The sequence below is a fragment of the Oncorhynchus clarkii genome, chromosome 23 (genome assembly GCF_045791955.1).
Source record: "Oncorhynchus clarkii lewisi isolate Uvic-CL-2024 chromosome 23, UVic_Ocla_1.0, whole genome shotgun sequence".
NCBI lineage: Eukaryota > Metazoa > Chordata > Actinopteri > Salmoniformes > Salmonidae > Oncorhynchus > Oncorhynchus clarkii.
Window position 1 is genome coordinate 30,687,918 of NC_092169.1, and position 19,583 is coordinate 30,707,500.

General features: G+C 41.3%; 1 protein-coding gene across 1 annotated transcript in view; it reads right to left on the minus strand.

Annotated features, from left to right (window-relative positions):
• Window positions 1-14,379: 14,379 nt before the first annotated feature.
• Window positions 14,380-19,583, minus strand: part of LOC139381353 (RNA binding protein fox-1 homolog 3-like) — a 753,561-nt gene continuing 748,357 nt past the window's right edge. Inside the window, exon 16 of the mRNA XM_071124817.1 lies at window positions 14,380-14,759. Within this exon, the coding sequence (XP_070980918.1) occupies window positions 14,757-14,759 (3 nt within the window). The 3' untranslated portion in view covers window positions 14,380-14,756. The remainder of the gene's footprint in view (window positions 14,760-19,583) is intronic.

Sequence of the window (19,583 nt, forward strand, 5' to 3'; positions counted from 1 at the left end):
TTCATCAGCTGAAATAAAGATCCCAGAAATGTTCAATACACACAAAATGCGTATTTCTCTTAAATTGTGTGCACAAATTTGTTTACATCCCTGTTAGTGAGCATTTCTCATTTGCCAAGATAATCCATCCACCTGACAGGTGTGGCATATCAAGAAGCTGATTAAACAGCATGATCATTACACAGGTTTACCTTGTGCTGGGGACAATAAAATGCCACTCTAAAATGTGCAGTTTTGTCACACAACACAACGCCACAGATGTCTCAAGTTTTGAGGAAGCGTGCAATTCACATGCTGACTGCAGGAAGGTCCACCAGAGCTGTTGCCAGAGAAATTAAGCTTAATTTCTCTACCCATAAGCAGCCTCCAACGTGATTTTAGACACTTGACAGTACGTCCAACTGGGCCTCACAGACCATGTGTAACCACGCCAGCCCAGGACTTCCACATCTGGCTTCTTCACCTGCAGGATCGTTTGAGACCAGCCATCCGGACAGCTGATGAAACTGAGGAGTATTTAGTGACATTTACATATTTGAAGAAATCCATTCAGGTGTATTTTGTGGCTTTTAGCTGTTCTAATGCTCTAAAGTCGCGCTGTTGCAACTTCCTGTAAGCACACAGTAAGGTTCAAAGTGAATTATGGCTGGCTGCTCTACCACTGTATTGCTATAGCATTTTCACAAATGCCGTAGTAGACATAATTGCTATTAAAACATTCTAATACAGATTATTTTGTTTTCCCTTACAATCAAATGCACGTTAAATGGAAACATCTTTCTTTAGGACAAAATTTAAGCAAATTCGAAAATTGTGTTTAAATGCGATTAAATACAGAAAATCGAGATGACTTATTTTTAGAGTTTGACAGCCCCGATCATCACCTCTCTTTCTTCCACTCTCTCTCTCTCTCTCTCTCTCTCCCCCCTCTGACTCTCTCTCTCCCTATCTCTCTTTCTCGATCCCCCTCTTTCTCTCTCTTCTCACTTACCTTCATCTATTTAGAACCTCTCTCCAGAGTGCAAAAACCCAAACAAGATTTACATCGATTTAATTTATTCAAACAATTTGGCAAAAGGCTGAGGGTTGAAGGCTAACACCTTTTCCAATAGGAGTTGCTTGTCACCTGAACATAGCTGACTGGTGTCAGAAGGTGTCTGAGGTAATTGTCAGTAATTCCTCTCTAATTGTTGGGCACACACTCAGCAACACTTTCAGCAGTTATCACGATCAAGTTAGATCAAAACATCAATTGATTATCGAACAAACATGGCTGATATAATTTAAACACTTTTTTTCCTCAGATAGGACAATTGGTGTTAGGTGAGCTCCAATTTTTAAATGTAAAACTGCTTCGTGAAATTGACTATATAAATGCAATCAGCTATATATCATATGTTTTCACGATATCCCAAGGTGTGACTGAGAAGCAATTCATTTGTAATAATGATGTTATTAAACTAAGTAAATTCCAGATAATTAGTGGCCTTAGATAGACTAACAGTCCCCTCCAACTTCTGCCTCAGCCTGGGTGCCTCCTTGATTAATCTGTTGTCTTTAGAAACAGGAAGTGTTATTAGTTGTTAAAGTGCAGTACAGAGGAAGAGGCTGCACAGCTTTAAACATGACTGATGGGCTAGCGTGTGTATGTGTGTGTGCGTGCCTGTGTGTGTGTGCACACGTGTGTGTGTGTGTGTGTGCGCGCGAATGCGTGTGTGTGTGTGTCTTAATAACCGTGTCTTATTAACCGCGCCCGGGATATGCCTGACACATCACGGCCGCCTCAGAAGAGATCGTTTTAGCACAGATTTATTTGGTGGAATGAATTACCAAGTATAATTAAAACCTTAATCTCTTTTTCACCCCTCAACAAAACAATTTTGTTCGAACCCAGAGAAGCAATTGAAAATTAATTTACTGCATCACTGAGTAGTATTAATGCTTTGCTTTGCTCTCTCTCTCTCTCTCTCTCTCTCTCTCTCTCTCTCTCTCTCTCTCTGTGTCATGGACTGTAACATAGTGGGGTCTGAGATGTTGTTACATGTTGGTCTCTGTAATCATGGTGAGAGGAACAATACATGGAGGCTGCGGTGTATTATCCCTAATAGTCTGGCCTGTGGGGTACAATGCTTTTGTCTGCCGCTTCATGCTCCACCCTGAAGGAATGTGAGTGTGTGTGTGTGTGTGTGTGTTGTGTGTGTGTGTGTGTTGTGGTGTGTGTGTGTGTGTGTGTGTGTGTGTGTATGTGTGTGTGTGTGTGTGTGTGTGTGTGTGTGTTTTGCTGTGTTTGATTATATTGGGGTCTGATGGCTCACCCCTGTCTTCAAGTTTCAATGTCTCATGCACAAGTACAGTGAAATGCCTTTACTGTAGAAATATACCTTAAAATTACAACAACACAAAAGCACGAAATGAACAGCAATGGCTTACAGTGTAGTGTTTTTGGAACACCACATGTATTTTCTGAACACTTTTTACATTTTTTTTTTACTTCACATGTGATCAAGTTTTCACATGTGTAATTGCATGTGTTATCACTGTTCAGCTAAAGTGTAACCCAACCTGGGATTTGAACTCACAACCTCTGGATTTGAGGTACACTGACCTTTCTGTTGTGCCACAGTCTGTAGCATTCCCCTACACATTCATTACCTATAATATATCTCTTCACTTAGCAAAAGACTGCCAGCTGCACTGCTATTTTAGTTGTCAGTTATTCTGACTATTCTCTTATCGTTGATTTGAATTGACGAATTTCAGCAATTTGAGGGTTTTCTGTACAGCTGTGCAATGTTGGTGTGGCATATTATTCTGGTTTAATGTTACTCCTGAATCACTGTGATAAATATAATTGTTTTTCTTGAGTGTAGTTTTGACAAAGCTGAGATTTTCTTTAAAACCCAAGTGTAGGAATATAAATTGAATCCTGTGGTGTTCGGTGCCATTTAAGATGAGGGAGGACGATACATTCTTTTTATGAGCATGGGCCTTATTTCTATTACAGTATATGGGATAACTGTCACTCATACAGTATTCCATTCACCCAGCTACATGTAACATTGATAGGTTTAGGCTACTGCGTCATAGTCTAATTTTCCGTATTAACATCATGAGGTATCTACAACCTAACTTATGATTGAAAGTTTACAACATAAGTACACAGGTTGAGAGATATTTGAGTAATCAAGGTGACAGGCACACAGTGATTAGCACACTCTTGCCTGCATCTAGCTGATCTAGGGTGTATTAATTTGTCCAACAGTTGCAAACAAGAGTCTCTATTGGACAAATTCAGGTATGTTTATCCCAGTTTTGTTCTTTTTGCTTCTGTTTAAGACATTTTTTCAACAGAATCGGCAGAATTTATACACTCCTGATCACACGCAAACACAGTTAAGTTTCATAGCAGCCACATACAAACAGCATGATCCCTTTGATCCTCGTGTAATTCCTTCTCTACACACTCTCCTCACCTTTTCCTTTCACTTGTGGACTTGAGTGCACAGTGTAATGCCTTTCTTGCAAATTCAAAACCCAACAACACAATAATCAATAACAATGTATTACTAGAAAAAAAACACATGAGAAATAAGAATACGAAATATGAAATACACATTAAAGTAAGTAAGTAAGCATTCTATATACACAAAATATTTTAAAAGTTAGTACCAATACCATATGTACAGGAATACTGGAGTGATGGAGGTAGATATGTATAGGGGTAAGGGGACTAGGTAACAGGATTTAAGATAAACAGGGGTGTGTAGAATCAATATAAGTGTATGTGCATATTATGTGTGAGTGAGAAAATGATGGAGTGAGTGTTTGTGTGTGTGTTGGAGTGACAGTATGTGTGAGTGTGTAGGGCCCTGTGAGTGTGTATAGAAACAGTGCAAAGACTGATATAAAAGGTTGATAAAGATAGAAGGTTGACTCAGTCTGTGTAGCTATTTTGTTAGCTATTTATCAGTCATATTGCTTGGGGATAGAAGCTGTTCAAGAGCCTGTGGGTGTCAGACTTGATTCACTGGTACCTGTTGCTGTGCGGCAGCACGGTTGGAGTCTTTGAAGATTTTCCGGGCCTTCTTTTCACACCGCCTCATATAGAGGTCATGGATGGTAGGGAGCTCGGCCCCAGCGATGTACTGGGCTGTCCGCACAACCTTCTGTAGCGTCATGCGATCGAGGGAGGTGCTATTGCCATACCAAGCAGTGATGCAGCCAGTCAATATGCTTTTTCAATCTCCTGAGGGGGAAGAGGCAACATTTTAAGTCTTTAGTGATTTGGACACAGAGGAACTTCAAGCTGTCTACCTGCTCCACTGCCTCCCCGCCTGTGACAAGGCGAAAAAATCTTTCTAAGCCAAACCTTCATGTCATAACTTTTAACCGCTACACACAGCCTACATCGTTTTCACCATATTATCTATAGTCAACATAGCCACTAGAACTAACGCATTAGTAAACCCGCAACAATCATGCAGTACAGTATACAGTCAGCAAGCAGTTTAGCAGGTGCACCGGAGGTCGCGGTGGCAATAAATTAATAAAACCAAAAGCTTACCTTGACTTGGAAGTATTTCAGTGTTGGACAGCCATAGCCAGCTAGCTAACATAGCATCCCTCTCTATTTGAGCCGGGTGTTTGAGTAGGGTAAACTAGCTAGCTGCATTTGCTAGCTAAGTAAGTGAAATAAAAAAATACAACATATTATAGCATTCCCACTATCTTGCTTCTAAGAAATTAATTGGTTCAAAACTGTTCAACTATTCTCTTTCTCTCTCTTTGTGTCAACTACTCACCACATGTTATGCATTTCAGTGCTAGCTAGCTGTAGCTTATGCTTTCAGTACTAGATTAATTCGCTGATACTTGATTGGGCTGACAACATGTCACTTAATGCTGCAAGAGCTCTGATAGGTTGGAGGACGTCCTCCGAAAGTTGTCATAATGACTGTTTATGTACATGGAAGGGGGTGAGAACCACGAGCCTCTTACGTTTTGTTTTGAAGTCAATGTACTCAGAGGATGACGGAAACTATCCCTACAGAGTGTTGTTGAGGCTACTGTAGACCTTCATTGCAAAACAGTGTGTTTTAATCAATTATTTGGTGACATGTGAATATATATAGTATAGTTTTATCTAAAAATTATAACTTTTTTAATGTTTCACGATTCAGTTTTTTCTGTAATTCACTGAGGAGGTTGGGCCTCCTCTGAGGAACCTCCACTGGTGGAATCAGTTATGGACACAGACATGGTTGTGTAGCAGGACGATTGCAATGCAGTGAACCAAGAGGTTGTGAGTTCAAATCCCAGGCACTGTTTACATTAAAACACAATGTAGTCATATCAAATATGTAAGTTTAAAAGCACAGTGGGTGTATTATAAATACGTTTTTGTTTGCAGAGCATCACCTGTGAAATTCCATATGAAAATGTGAATCCACATGTGAAAGGATATGTGATTACATGTGAAAATCCACATCATCACATGTGAAGTGTTACAAAAACACATGAACTCTGTTCAAATACCAATACTAAAATATTGTATACTACATACTTAATGATTATATACTATATACTATTAGTTCATTTTAGTATACTGTAAACAAACGGTGTCCTTTCACATGAGTGTACCAGTGCATTGCTTGTGTACCGGAAGTTGATGCTGTTGATATCCAACTATTTGCTAGCTTGTTGGCATAAGTATTTACTAGCTAGACATCTTACGACTTCATTAATAATATCCATTGAGAACGCACATTGACTATACCACATTGGGTAATTGGTTAGATAGCATATAGTTAATATACTGTCAATTTCGATGTATTAGTAGCCAACTATCGTTAGGTAGAAAGCTAACATATCGGTACATACAAGCAACTGCTGTAATGATATGCTATGCAGTTCGTAAGGCTAGCGTAGCGAACAAATTGTCAGCCAACATAACGTGGAAGGTAACTTATTTGAAAAGTCATTACTTTACTACATTGCTCAATATTTTCTTAACATTTGTCATAATTAGTTAAAGCAATGAATTTGTATAAGTTCTCGTTGGACTTCGGCTGCATATTTTCACGTTTCACTTCGTGAAGCCACACCAATTTTCTGAAGAATTGCATTATGGGCCCTAAAAGCATGGAAATAGTGTCCACTGCTTGAATACTTCGTATTTTGGTGAATGTAGTACTACATCCGTGAAATTTTGGCATGCTAACTATATCCATAATATGGCCAATAAGCATACTACATACTCAATTTACGTCACAAATAGTATGGTTAGTATGAGTATTCGAACACAGCTATGGTTTCACATGATTTCACGTGTGTGAAGTCATGAGATATTCCACATATGAAATCATGTGGTTTTTCCATAAGGGCAGTTACCCGCGGCTGGTTTATATAGTGAGGGCTAGCTAATGTGCTTAATTATTGGGTAATTAAATGACGCCGCTATTGCCTCTGCCATCCGCCCGCCCGCCCGCCCGCCCGTCCCGACCACTGGGTTAGTTTAGCAAGGAGGATGGTGGGGAGAGAGAGAACGCTAGCTAAGTGAGAGTTCTCTAATCTGGTGTGGAAGAACACAACCTGCTAAAACAGCGTAATGGTGTACAGTACTCTCTGGCAGCAGTGAGACAGCAGCTTGTTTAGTGGATTTTTTTTATAGGGGATGACAAAGTGGTGTGTAGGGGGATCAATGCTGTGAGGTGGAGTGGGCTGTTTGTTCTTTATGTGTGTGTTTCTGTGTGTGTGTACACACGTGTGTACCGGTATATGTGTGTGTGTGTGTGTGTGTGTGTGTGTGTATGTGTATGTGCGTTCCGTGGTTGTTGCGTTGAAAAAGGATTGAGGGGATCGATGAAGCGTTTGTTTTGTTTAGGTAAATGATCACCATGGAAATGGACAGGAGCACTCCGTCTTGCGTCCCCGAGGGGAGTGAAGACAAATAGGTATCAAACCCACATCATCCCTCTCGCAGGCTCAGTGTCTCTCTCCGTGTCTGTGGGACTGGGACTTGAGTTGGCATCGACTGTTCTGGGCTGTGACTCCACTGGCATCAACAGACTGTAGACTGACTGACGTTTATCAATATAATGAGGTTCCTTGTCTGTCTTTGTGACCGACTGGTTTCGAACCTGGGTCGTTTGTACACCACAATACTTTAACACGCTGATCTAAAGCCTAGAACTATTCGATCCATAGCGCTGAAGATCCGCTTTATAGCGCAATTGACAATTAAAGGCAATGTTCCCGTTGTCGCGGATACTGCATTCACAGTAAACGCTGCTCAATCGGAAATTACCCTTACATTTTAACGCGGATCTTCTGCGCCACTACGCCGATACGAATTGAATCCAACCCCTAGAGTCAATCAGTTTCAGCGTTAACCTGCGATAACCCACAACTGCATAGCAGTATTATTATTTATATTTAGTCGATGTCAGAGGTGTCAAATCGGTGAGCGGCTGCTCTTGTTGCCGTTGTCTTTTAAGGTAGTGTGTACACTTGTTAGTATGGGGGACCAGTTGCTATAAGTCACCAAGAAACTATAAATAAACAATTTTAGCTACAGTTAACTTGTAATTCTGAAGGCAATTAAGTCCTTAAAATGACAAGGCATTGCATTCTTGGAGACAGTGGATATTTTATAAGGATATACAGGATGAACAAAAAATTAGGGAGATAACTATATTTTGGTGTAATCTTTTCACTGACTTTATTTAACTCAGTAAATAACACATTATTATTTACAACAACACCCTAGGAACAGTGGGTTAACTGCCTTGTTCAGAGGCAGAACAACAGATTTTTACCTTGTCAGCTCAGGGATTTGATCTAGCAACCCTTTCGGTTACTGGCCCAACACTCTAACCACTAAGCTACCTGCCGCACTAAGTTACCTGCAGTTGTGGGTTATCATGGGTTAACGCTTGAACTGATTGAATCACACACACACACACACACACACACACACACACACACACACACACACACACACACACACACACACACACACACACACACACACACACACACACACACACACACACACACACACACACACACACACACACACACACACCAGAGATGGGAAGTATTTAAATTACTTTTGAGTATTTTGTCATTTGTATTTCACTGACCTGAACTAGAATCCAATGTATTTTGTAACACGATATGTTTGAGACCTGTAATTTGTATGTTTTAAAAATGGTTTATATTATAAGTATTTGTATTAAATTATAGTGGTTCATAATTTTCACCCAGCATCGGTATCAGAAGTCTGATGGCACTATGGTGTGATAAGAGTGTCTGCTATATGACCAAAATGTTAATGTATATGTGAAAATGAACACGTGAAAAGCATGCTGGGTATTATTATAATGAACTCTGCTCCTGAAGAAGGCCAATAATAATACCCGGTCTGCTTTGCAATTGTTAATTTTTACATTTATATATACATTTTGGTAGTTTAGCAGACATTCTTATGCAGAATGACTTACAGTCAGTGCAGAGTATGTGAGCGGAGGTGAGTGGTCGAAAATCCCATTCATCAGTCAACATCCTCCCCTGTTGTAGTTTTCCCTTTCTGAAAAAAACATAACAGTCGCTCCAAATTCGCTCTATTCATTTTCAACATTCCAACATTCCACGTTGTAGGCTATTGAACCAGGACCTACCTGATGATATGTGGCCGCTGTGTTAAAAAACGACTTGATTTTCTCTAATCTATTGAGGATCGGATACTTCAGTAGTCACTGGTTCTGTTGGGCTCACCTCTTACAGTTGATAGAGAACTTTAGCACTGTAGCAAACTTCCTCTTTTCTTAACAACAGCCTGTATAGAAATCTAAACATCTTCGGTGCTGCAGCATGCGCTCATTCGTTGTCTTACTTTCAATTACACAGGCTGTGTGACCTATTTCTTGGTATACCCATATCAACATCTCTGTGCATTAATGGTTGGGTAAGCTAAATAATAGGAATAGAATACGCCTAATTACAAGAACAGTGATGAAGGAAATAAAAAATGCTGGGCAGAGCATGTGGCTGAGCAGTACCGGAGTGACATTGGAGTGAGAGACACTCAAACATTTTTGAAATCTGCTCCACACTCTAACCAAATTACACACGCTCTACTCCTTGCTCCACTCCAGCTCCACTCTGCTCACATCCTCGGAGTCAGAGCATTCAACTAAGGTAGATAAACAACCCCATACTGTATTACAGTCTAAGTGAGCCCAACGTTCTTTTGCTACTGTTACTGAGAATGTCGTTGTAGTAATGGTGTGTACTTGCATATTTATTTGGTATTTTGAAAATACTAAATACCTACCTGTATGCATCTGTATTTTATCTAAAATCAACTCAAAAGTATGTTCTATTTTAGTTTGGTACATTGGTCTTTAGAGTATCTTGTATTTTTAACATTATAGATTTGAATGCATCTTTTGCCTATCTCTGACACACACACACACACACACATTTGACCAAGATATCAGTCTCTCGTCGAGGAAATAAATATTTATTAATAACTGTAGTAATCATGATAATAACTGCAATAATAATTGTGATAATAATTTAACAATATCATAATAGTACTGTATCTCTGAAGCACATTGGAAGCATACAGAAAGTAGGACAAAACAAGAAGATAGAGTACAGATGAGTACAGAGTACAGCTGAAAATGTGGTCTCTTTAAATTGTTCAATATATCTCTTTATTTATGTTTTTCATTTACCTACTCATCTTTTAAACTATTTGACCTTGGAACAATTACCAAAAAGAAGAAGAAAGAAATAGATGTGTTTGCACATGAAGAGTCCTTGTTTTGAATATACAGTTATACAACGTTCTGATATAGACAGAGAAGGGAAGGGGGGGGGGGGGGGGGGGCTCTGTACATTCGGAATACAAAAGCACAAAGTTCATAAGCCGTAAACAGATAGATAGACAGACACAAACAGAATGGAAGGGTTTCTCTTTCACAGGGCTTACTTCTACCCCACTCCAACCTTTGTGCTTTGGGGGACTGCAGAGGGCGTAGGGAACTATCATGGTGATAGATAAGCTATAAGGGGGGGGGGGGGGGGGGGGTAGGTCTGTGGGTTTGGCTTAGTGGGTTGAGAGTTGTATCAGATACTATAGGATAAACTGGGTCTGAACTGGGTTTGGTTAGGACTGAGGTTTCTGGTTTTAGATGAGATAGGGTCTGGGTTCAGATGAGACAGGGTCAGGGTCTGATTTTAGATGAGACAGGGTTTAGGTTACAAACAAATCAGGGTTTTGTAAGGAAGCATGTGGATTTTCGGGAAGCCGTATATTATTGAGATAAGTGGTGGACCTGGGCTTTGGGTTAGAGGGCAAAGGGGTATAGGTGAGTTTAGGAGTAGGGGGTGGGGGGCACAGTACAGTTGTTAGCCTTAGACTGTAACAGAGCTATAGTGAAGTCTGCTGCTGTTTGGCATATCCACACACTTAAATAAAAACATTTTCATCCCTTTCAGAGCAAACATTAACACACACACACACACACACACACACACACACACACACACACACACACACACACACACACACACACACACACACACACACACACACACACACACACACACACACACACACACACACAACCACCACCACCTATTTCTGTGGTGCTGGGAATAAAACAAATTCTTACCAATATTCTATGCTCAAAGACAAAAAAATACTCCCTGCAATAACATTCACTTATGCTTGTTTATTTGTATGTGTAAGTTCCGATAGACCTACATATTTACAAGGGTGCAGAAGCAAACGTGTGTGCAGGAGTAGTTTTAACACTGCTTTTATCACACATCTCTATCATCAGGGATGGACAACAGGTCGACATGAGAACAGAAAGTCTCAAACAGACCAAAGAACAACAGAACCAGAATATTTGTCTCTGTGACACCCCAGAGGTCGCGGCTCCCAGATCTCTGTTAGATTGACATCGTAGTTATTTTTTTTGATTTGTTTGCTTGATTTTTTTATTACATCAGGTCCCAGTCTCTCTCAGTGCCAGTGCAGACTTGACAGCAAGAGTCCCTTGAGCGTTGCAAGAACTGATAGAGTGGTGAGAGGTTGACAGGGGATTTTCCTCTAGAACACATATGTGTTACCACGCACACACTTTTTTGGTTCAGGTCTCATCATTTGTGCCACATACAGCTAATATGTTCATATCAGACACACTTATTGAGAGCAATTACAGTTAAGTGCCTTGCTCAAGGGTACATTGCCTTTTCATGTAGTTGACTCTGGGATTTGAACCAGTGACCTTTTGATTACTGGCCCTTTGCTCTTAAACGCTAGGCTACCTGCCTCCCCGACCTGTCAACATACAGCTGTCCCCCTGTCCACTTGTTACGATTCCCGTTCTGTCGTCTCAGAGACAAATAATGCAGCAAAATAGGTTTATTTCTGTGGAACCTTGCATCCATTCAGCTGTAGGAAACATCCTTAGGCTAGCCTGTCAGATACAGTCACATCTGAGTCCAGGGAAACATCCATAGGCTAGCCTGTCAGATACAGTCACATCTGAGTCCAGGGAAACATCCTTAGGCTAGCCTGTCAGATACAGTCACATCTGAGTCCAGGGAAACATCCTTAGGCTAGCCTGTCAGATACAGTCACATCTGAGTCCAGGGAAACATCCTTAGGCTAGCCTGTCAGATACAGTCACATCTGAGTCCAGGGAAATGTCCTTCGACCAGCCCACCAGATACAGTCACACCTGAGTCCAGGGAAACGTCCTTAGGCCAGCCCATCAGATACAGTCACACCTGAGTCCAGGGAAACGTCCTTAGGCTAGCCTCTCATATACAGTCACATCTGAGTCCAGGGAAACATCCTTAGGCTAGCCTCTCAGATACAGTCACACCTGAGTCCAGGGAAATGTCCTTAAGCCTGCCTATCAGATACAGTCACATCTGAGTCCAGGGAAACGTCCTTAGGCTAGCCTCTCAGATACAGTCACACCTGAGTCCAGGGAAATGTCCTTAAGCCTGCCTATCAGATACAGTCACATCTGAGTCCAGGGAAACGTCCTTAGGCTAGCCTCTCAGATACAGTCACACCTGAGTCCAGGGAAACATCCTTAGGCCAGCCTGTCAGAGCAAGCAGCTCATTGTGGTATAGAGAAGCTTGATCTGCAGCAGAGGCAGTGGTGAACTCAGAAAGGAAAGAGAGCTCAGTGTTTTCCAGTACCATCCTGTCCTCCGCTCAGAGAGGAGAGGGATAGGGTGTCCCCTCATTCCCTGTCCTCAAAACTGGATCCTCAACCCCCCTCTGGAATATGCTTCCAAAATCCCCTCGAACACACCTCAGGTTTTATCTTAGCGCTGTCATTGTGGGACTGACTGTGTCATTACAGTCAGCCCCCCCCCCACCACCCCCTCTGCAGCGCTAATCCCTCGTTCTCTCTCTCTTTCACCTCAGAAGAGAGAAGAAGAAAGAAAGAAAACTATATTTGAAAAACATATTTTATCTGGCACACAGGACAGTATGCGGCTCTGCGATTCTCCTCTCCTGGCGTTCTTGTTCTCATCAAATGTTAAAAGCCTTGGTGAGAAGCGTTCTGACTGATCCAGTAATGATTACACTTATCTGGAGTGAGTCTGTCTGCAGGGCACTGGTGTGTTCCACATAATACCTTCCCCAGTCACTTTGGCCTTTACGTGACCGAAGTCCAGCATTATGGTAGAAGAATCGTTTGCTATATTATCATTGTGTAATGTACAACATACATATTGTTACAGAGTACAGTTGGTTTGTTTTTAAAAAAGAACAACATTTACATAAAAAGTCCAAGAGTTTTTGAAGTTACATTCAATAGCTGAACCAAAGGAAGAACAATAAATAGACAAACAGAAATAATGCCACACAATTATAGTATAAATCTCTCGATATGTTCGACAGTGCATTAAGTCCTGCGTCATGAAATCAAATATTGATAAAATTAAAAATTAAAAGCTAATTTAATTCCAAGGGTTGCAGATCACAAATAGATATACTTATATTCATCATTTATAAATGTTTTTTTTTATCTTACTCAGTAATACAATAAATACAACATTAGTAAATGGCTACAATGGACTTTTTCCCACCATGTCTGACAGCATGTTATTAGTACAATGTTTAAGTATAGAAGGATGTCACTCAAGTAGAGTTTGATATAAATAGAAAGGTTTAAAGAGACTTCAATAAAATGTTGTTCTGACAGAACCTTTTCTCTCTCTCTCTCTCTCTCTCTCTCTCTCTCTCTCTCTCTCTCTCTCTCTCTCTCTCTCTCCCACTCCCTCTCCCTCTCAGAATGAGCTGGAGCCCATACCTAAGATGGATGGAGGTGTCAAAGACTACATCCCAAATGGCACCCTATTTCCCACATAGTGCACTACTTTTGAACAGTAGTATATAGGGAATAGGGTGCCATTTGGGACGCGTCCCAAGTGACGATTGGGAGTGGACAGCTCCCATGTTTCTAATTTGTAGCTCGATCCCCAACCTGCCCACCACCCCCCACCCCAACACGATGTACAAAAGAAGTGATTTGTTTACTACACAGCACAGCCACCTCAACCACAACTACACAACAACATGTTTTGGTAGCGACGCCATGATTCAGGGGCCTGCTGTGGACGGCAACAGACATGACCTCTTGATACTAACCCCTGACCTTTAACCTCCAACCCGTTGTCCATGTTAACTCTAACTCCACATGCCCCCCTGGACACCTAAATACAATTCAGTGTGTGTTCCCTGGCTTTTTACAGGCTTCTCTGCTTCCTTGCTGAACACACACCTTCTTATTCTTCCATTGACATTGGAGGGGGTCTTTTAGTTCAAGCTACAGAGATACAAAGTGAACTGGAAGCGCAACGTGTAGAGAAGAGCAGTTTTTAAAGTGGAAGGAAGCTCAGAGAGTTTAGCTCCACACTAGAGTTTAAATGTCCCCCATTATATGACATAACTTCTTGTTTTCACTCCCTAACTTTCACCATGACCCACAGAAAGTAATTAATTCTAAACTGCAAGTTAACTGCAGAGGCTGACCTGTAAATGTGGCCCATTAGTGGTCAGAGTTTGTGTGTGATGTCATCCGTTTTTTACCCTTTCCATGGAAGACGCAGCCAAGCACTCATTCGCCTGCCATCTGGGGTTGTTGCTACGGCGTCACCACGGTGTTACCATGTCATTACCATGACGTCCATATGAGTCATGTCAGGCAGACAAGCAGTCCCTTACCATCAGCATCTTGCCCCCCCCCACACACCTCCCATTCACCTGAACTTCCCAAAGACACATTATACATCTCTTTTTTTTAGTTTGTTTGTTTCCCCCTCATATTTTTTTAAGCATACTTATACATTACATATAATAATATATTTACATACATTACTCTTTGCTCTTTTTGGAAATCATAAACTTAAAAAAGTTTAGAAAAATAAAATAGTTTTATGGTGCCCTTTCTCTTGGTCTCGTCCGCCCAGCAAGGCTTGTCCCAGGGGAAAGCTATATCTCGCTCCGCCCCTAAAACTCCAGGCGCAGTGGTTTAGGCCGTTGTTATGGTGCTTGGCCAAAACATCTTCCATCCACTCTCCCCTTTTGAGCCTTGATAGAAGGGATCCTGACAATGTCCTCTCTTTTTGTATTTTTGTTGATTTCGTTTATCTTGTTTTTTTGTGTTCTTTCTTCATCCATGTTGTCATCCTTCTAGTTTTGGTTTTATTTACTAGAATATAATAGAAAAAACAAACAGGTCAATGTTAATGGATACTTTTTTTTCATATACTGTATACTTTTATATTTAATATTTTTTCAACAGCATATTTTTTCATATATTAAATTCCAAACAGGAGCACCTAAGACATTTAATATATTTTCAAATTATATGGACAGGTGTAAAGTCAATCACAATCACAATGAATACAAAAACAAAAATCAAATCAATACAACAATATAAAAACTATAAACATCAGTAAAATCAGTCATGTTTTAACTTGTTTAACATAAAAAAAAACATTGACGTTGAGATCATGAGTTAAGACTGTGAATAAAAAATACATTACATAATAACTAACAGAGGATTATAAACTGGGTGGTTCGAGCCCTGAATGCTGATTGGCTGACAGCAGTGGTGTATACCACGGGTATGACAAAACATGTATTTTTACTGCTCTAATTACGTTGGTAACCAGTTTATAATAGCAATAAGGCACCGCAGGGGTTTGTGGTATATGGCCAATATACCACGGCCAAGGGCTGTGTCCAGGTACTCCGCGATGCGTTGTGCCTAAGAACAGCCCTTAGCCGTGGTATATTGGCCATATATCACACCCCATCGTGCCTTATTGCTTAAATACCCTGTGTGTCATTAACCTGTAACAGGCTAGGAGTTACTACATGCAGCAATGGAGCAATTGCAACTTTTTATGCTCACAATTTCTTGTAATTTTCGTACAATTAAATGAATTAACAGTGGTAAGTACCTTTTAATTGCCTGTACTTACAGTACATAGCAGGTACATTGTAATTAGAGGTTATACCCTATGGCTAGTAATGTTACATACTGTAGGTTATAGGTTACCACTAGGTAATGTAAAGTGCTGTCATAAAAGACAGTTTTAGAGTTTAGCAGCTAAGAGAGAGAGAGAGGAGAGAGAGAGAAAGAGAGAGAAATGGGGATAAACTGCATTAAATTCCTGGAGAGGGAGAGTGTTCTGCTGCACACAGCAGGGGTTCTGTTGACGGGCTATAGAACCCCTTCATTTCAGAGAGATGAGCCTCTGGTGTGTCGATCTTCAGAGGGAGAACACAGAGGCCGACTTTAATTTCAGCAGCACTTTGTAGTCCCTCACCCCCTCCTACTCCCTGCTCCTCCCGGTCCTCCTGAGAGAGGAACCCAGAAACCAGCACAGCTGTGCCATGGCCTCACCAATCAGCCCCAATAATGCCTCCCTCTTGTCTCCGGTAGTGGACGTTCCACCGGGCTCACGTGGGAGGGCCCTTAAAGCCCTGCTCCACAAACAAACACAGGAATAAAGACAGCCTTCTGTAGAGGAAGGATGGAACAAAAGAGACAGGGAAGGCGGGATGGAGAGTGAAGAAGAAGAGAAAGAAGAAGAGCGGTGGTGTGAATCCCCCTGGTCGTTGTTGTGGTGAACGCTGCCGGGCCAAGTCTCTCTCTCTCTCTCTCTCTCTCTCTCTCTCTCTCGCTCCCCCTCCCTACCTCAGAGAGCAGCGCTGACAAACATATTAATCACCTCGGGCAAATAACTCCCAGAGAAGTTAATGCACTGAGAAGCCTTCGCCGCAGCCCCCCACCCCCTGCCTCTCCTCAGCTCGCCCCACCTGCCTGTGTGTGTGTGTGTGTGTGTGTGTGTGTGTGTGTGTGCTTCAGTGAAGACTTGAGCTGAGAGCACCAGCTCCTTCTCTCTTCCTTAAAGTGAGAGAATGAGAGAGAGAGAGAGAGAGAGAGGAAAGAGTGAGTAGAAGTGGGAGAGTCGGCTGAATCATCCGTCATGTTTCAAAAAGCAAAGCAGAATCACCTTGCGTTACTAATGGCATCAGCATCCTTGAAAGAATAGACGAACGTGAAGCCTGGGGGTGACTTGTTTAAAGACAAAGTATATTGAGTTTGAGGATCAACAGTTAAATATGATATATTTATTTGATATAAACCTTTGATATCGGGCCGAGATGAATGAGAAACCTTCTCTTTTGTCCAGAGTAACAGTTACATACAGTACAGAGTATTGATAAAGTACAGTAGTGTAGCCTGATACAAGAAGGCTTCTGGGCATATCTGGAAAATACTAACTTTAAACACAGAACAGTAATAACACAGAAGTAAATACACTGTGATGATGACCACTTCACAGGTGAGTAGATATATAATACACATACAAAATATCATTTGCAATACATGTGTACATAAACACAGTGTTTGGAGTTTTATTTTGCTTGTAGTTTTTGTAAAAAATACTTTTTAAAGAAATCCCCTCACATGTAAAACTGCAACATAGTTTGTTTCAAACAGAACAAAGTCGCACAGACAAACAGTACCAGTAAAACGTTTGGACACACCCACTCATTCAAGGGCCTTGATGACATCTTTGCACACTCTTGGCATTCTCTCAACCAGCTTCACCTTGAATGCTTTTCCAACAGTCTTGAAGGAGTTCTAACATATGCTGAGCACTTGTTGGCTGCTTTTCCTTCACTCTGCGGTCCAACTCATCCCAAACCATCTTAATTGGGTTGAGGTAGGGTGATTGTGGAGGCCAGGTCATCTGATGCAGCACTCCATCACTCTCCTTTTTGGTCAAATGGCCCTTACACAGCCTGGAGGTGTGTTGGGTCATTGTCCTGTTGAAAAACAGATGATAGTCCTACTAAGCGCAAACCAGATGGGATGGCATATCGCTGCAGAATGCTGTGGGAGCCATGCTGTTTAAGTGTGCCTTGAATTTGAAATAAATCACCAACATTGTCACCAGCAAAGCACCCCCACACCATCACACCTCCTCCTCCATGCTTCACGGTGGGAACCACACACAAGGAGATCATCCGTTCACCTACTCTGCGTCTCACAAAGACAAAATCTCAAAGGACCAAAGGACAAATTTCCACCAGTCTAATGTCCATTGCTCATCTTGGCCCAAGCAAGTCTCTTCTTCTTATTGGTGTCCTTTAGTAGTGGTTTCTTTGCAATAATTAGACCATGAAGGCCTGATTCACGCAGTCTCCTCTGAACAGTTGATGTTGAGATATGTCTGTTCTTGAACTCTGTGAGGTGCAATCTGATGTGCAGTTAATTGCCGATTTCTGAGGCTGATAACTCTAATGAACTTACCCTCTGCAGCAGAGGTAACTCTGTGTCCTCTTTTCCTGTGCCGGAGAGAGAGCCAGTTTCATCATAGCGTTTGATGGTTTTTGCGACTGCACTTGAAGAAATGTTCAAAGTTCTTGAAATTTTCCGGATTGACTGACCTTCACGTCTTAAAGTAATGATGGACTGTCATTTCTCTTTGCTTATTTGAGCTGTTCATAATATGGACTATCTTCTGTATACCACCCCTACCTTGTAACAACACAACTGACTGGCTCAAATGCATTAAGTTGGAAAGAAATCCCACAAATTAACTACTTTTAACAAGGCACACCTGTTAATTGAAATGCATTCCAGGTGACTACCTCATGAAGCTGGTTGAGAGAATGCCAAGAGTGTGCAACGCTGTCATCAAGGCATAGGGTGGCTACTTTGAAGAATCTCAAATATAAAATATATTTTGATTTGTTTTACACTTTTTTGGTTACGACTCTACATGATTTCATATGTGTTATTTCATACTTTTGATGTCTTCACTATTATTCTACAATGTAGAACATTTTTTTAAATAAAGAAAAACCCTTGAATGAGTAGGTATGTCCAAACTTTTGACTGGTACTGTATATTGAAATGACTCAGCTCTCTGCATCTAGCTAGCTACACACAATGACAAATGAACATATCGAATGAATCAAACTAAAGAAGCATACTGGAGATTTCAGATTTCTCATTCCATGAACATCTGCACCTCAAGTCTGGCTTTTTATTCAAAGGATACGGCAATGAGAGGCCTACAGTGGAGTTTTGAAAAATGTGATCCCACATGGCTCCTTTGACGTTAGCATTGTGGCTCTTCATAATATCTACCAGAATACTGTCACCTGGTATTCCATTGAGAAAAGCCATCTCTGTTACTTTACATGGGAGAGATAATGATGATTTACGATGCAAATAAACTTCCCAGCCAGAGAGAGTTATATCAATACAAACGGGGACCACTACCTCTGGTGGTGTATGGGCTATGGGCTATGGACATTGACTTGGGTCAGTGGAATGGAATTAAGGTATACATTAATGGATTGTTGTGGAAGAGGGAGAGATTAGCTGAGGGAGCCGATGGCAGCCATTTTGTGGCTGGCCCGTGGCCCGTGGTGCCATCTTACAAATGACTGCATTAACAGAGCCAATTAAAGTGGCAATCATTTAATGGTCGCCTACGCAGCCATGCGAGACCAGACCTTTTATCACGTCAATCGGCCATAAGGCGGTAAGATTCAGTTAGAGCAGAGTTCTGCAATCTGGCCAGTGGACCGACTCAGCTCCGCTCTCCTCTCAATAAAACATGTCTCAATGTCTCCACTCAGCACTGACTGGGCCCTAGGAAGATATAAGATAACTTATGTCCTTTGAAAACAAATACACTGAATCGCCTAATTTAATAAAATATATCCATTTTAAGTTCATAGTGGTAAAAATAGTCTGGGAATATTTCGGACAAACAGTTAAAAACCAAAATATGGGAATTTGATATTTCGCCGTTTCATAAACTCTTGAAGAAGACATGTTTTCAGGGTGGGGTTCTCTCCTTCATCAGACATCAAGGTGCAGATGGAGGGATGGGGGAAAAGAGAAAAGAGCAGCATTTTATAGAGCCACGTCCTTCTCTATCTCGCCTCTGCAGTCATACTACCCAGGATGCTTCTCCAAGCGCTCTTTGAGTTTTAG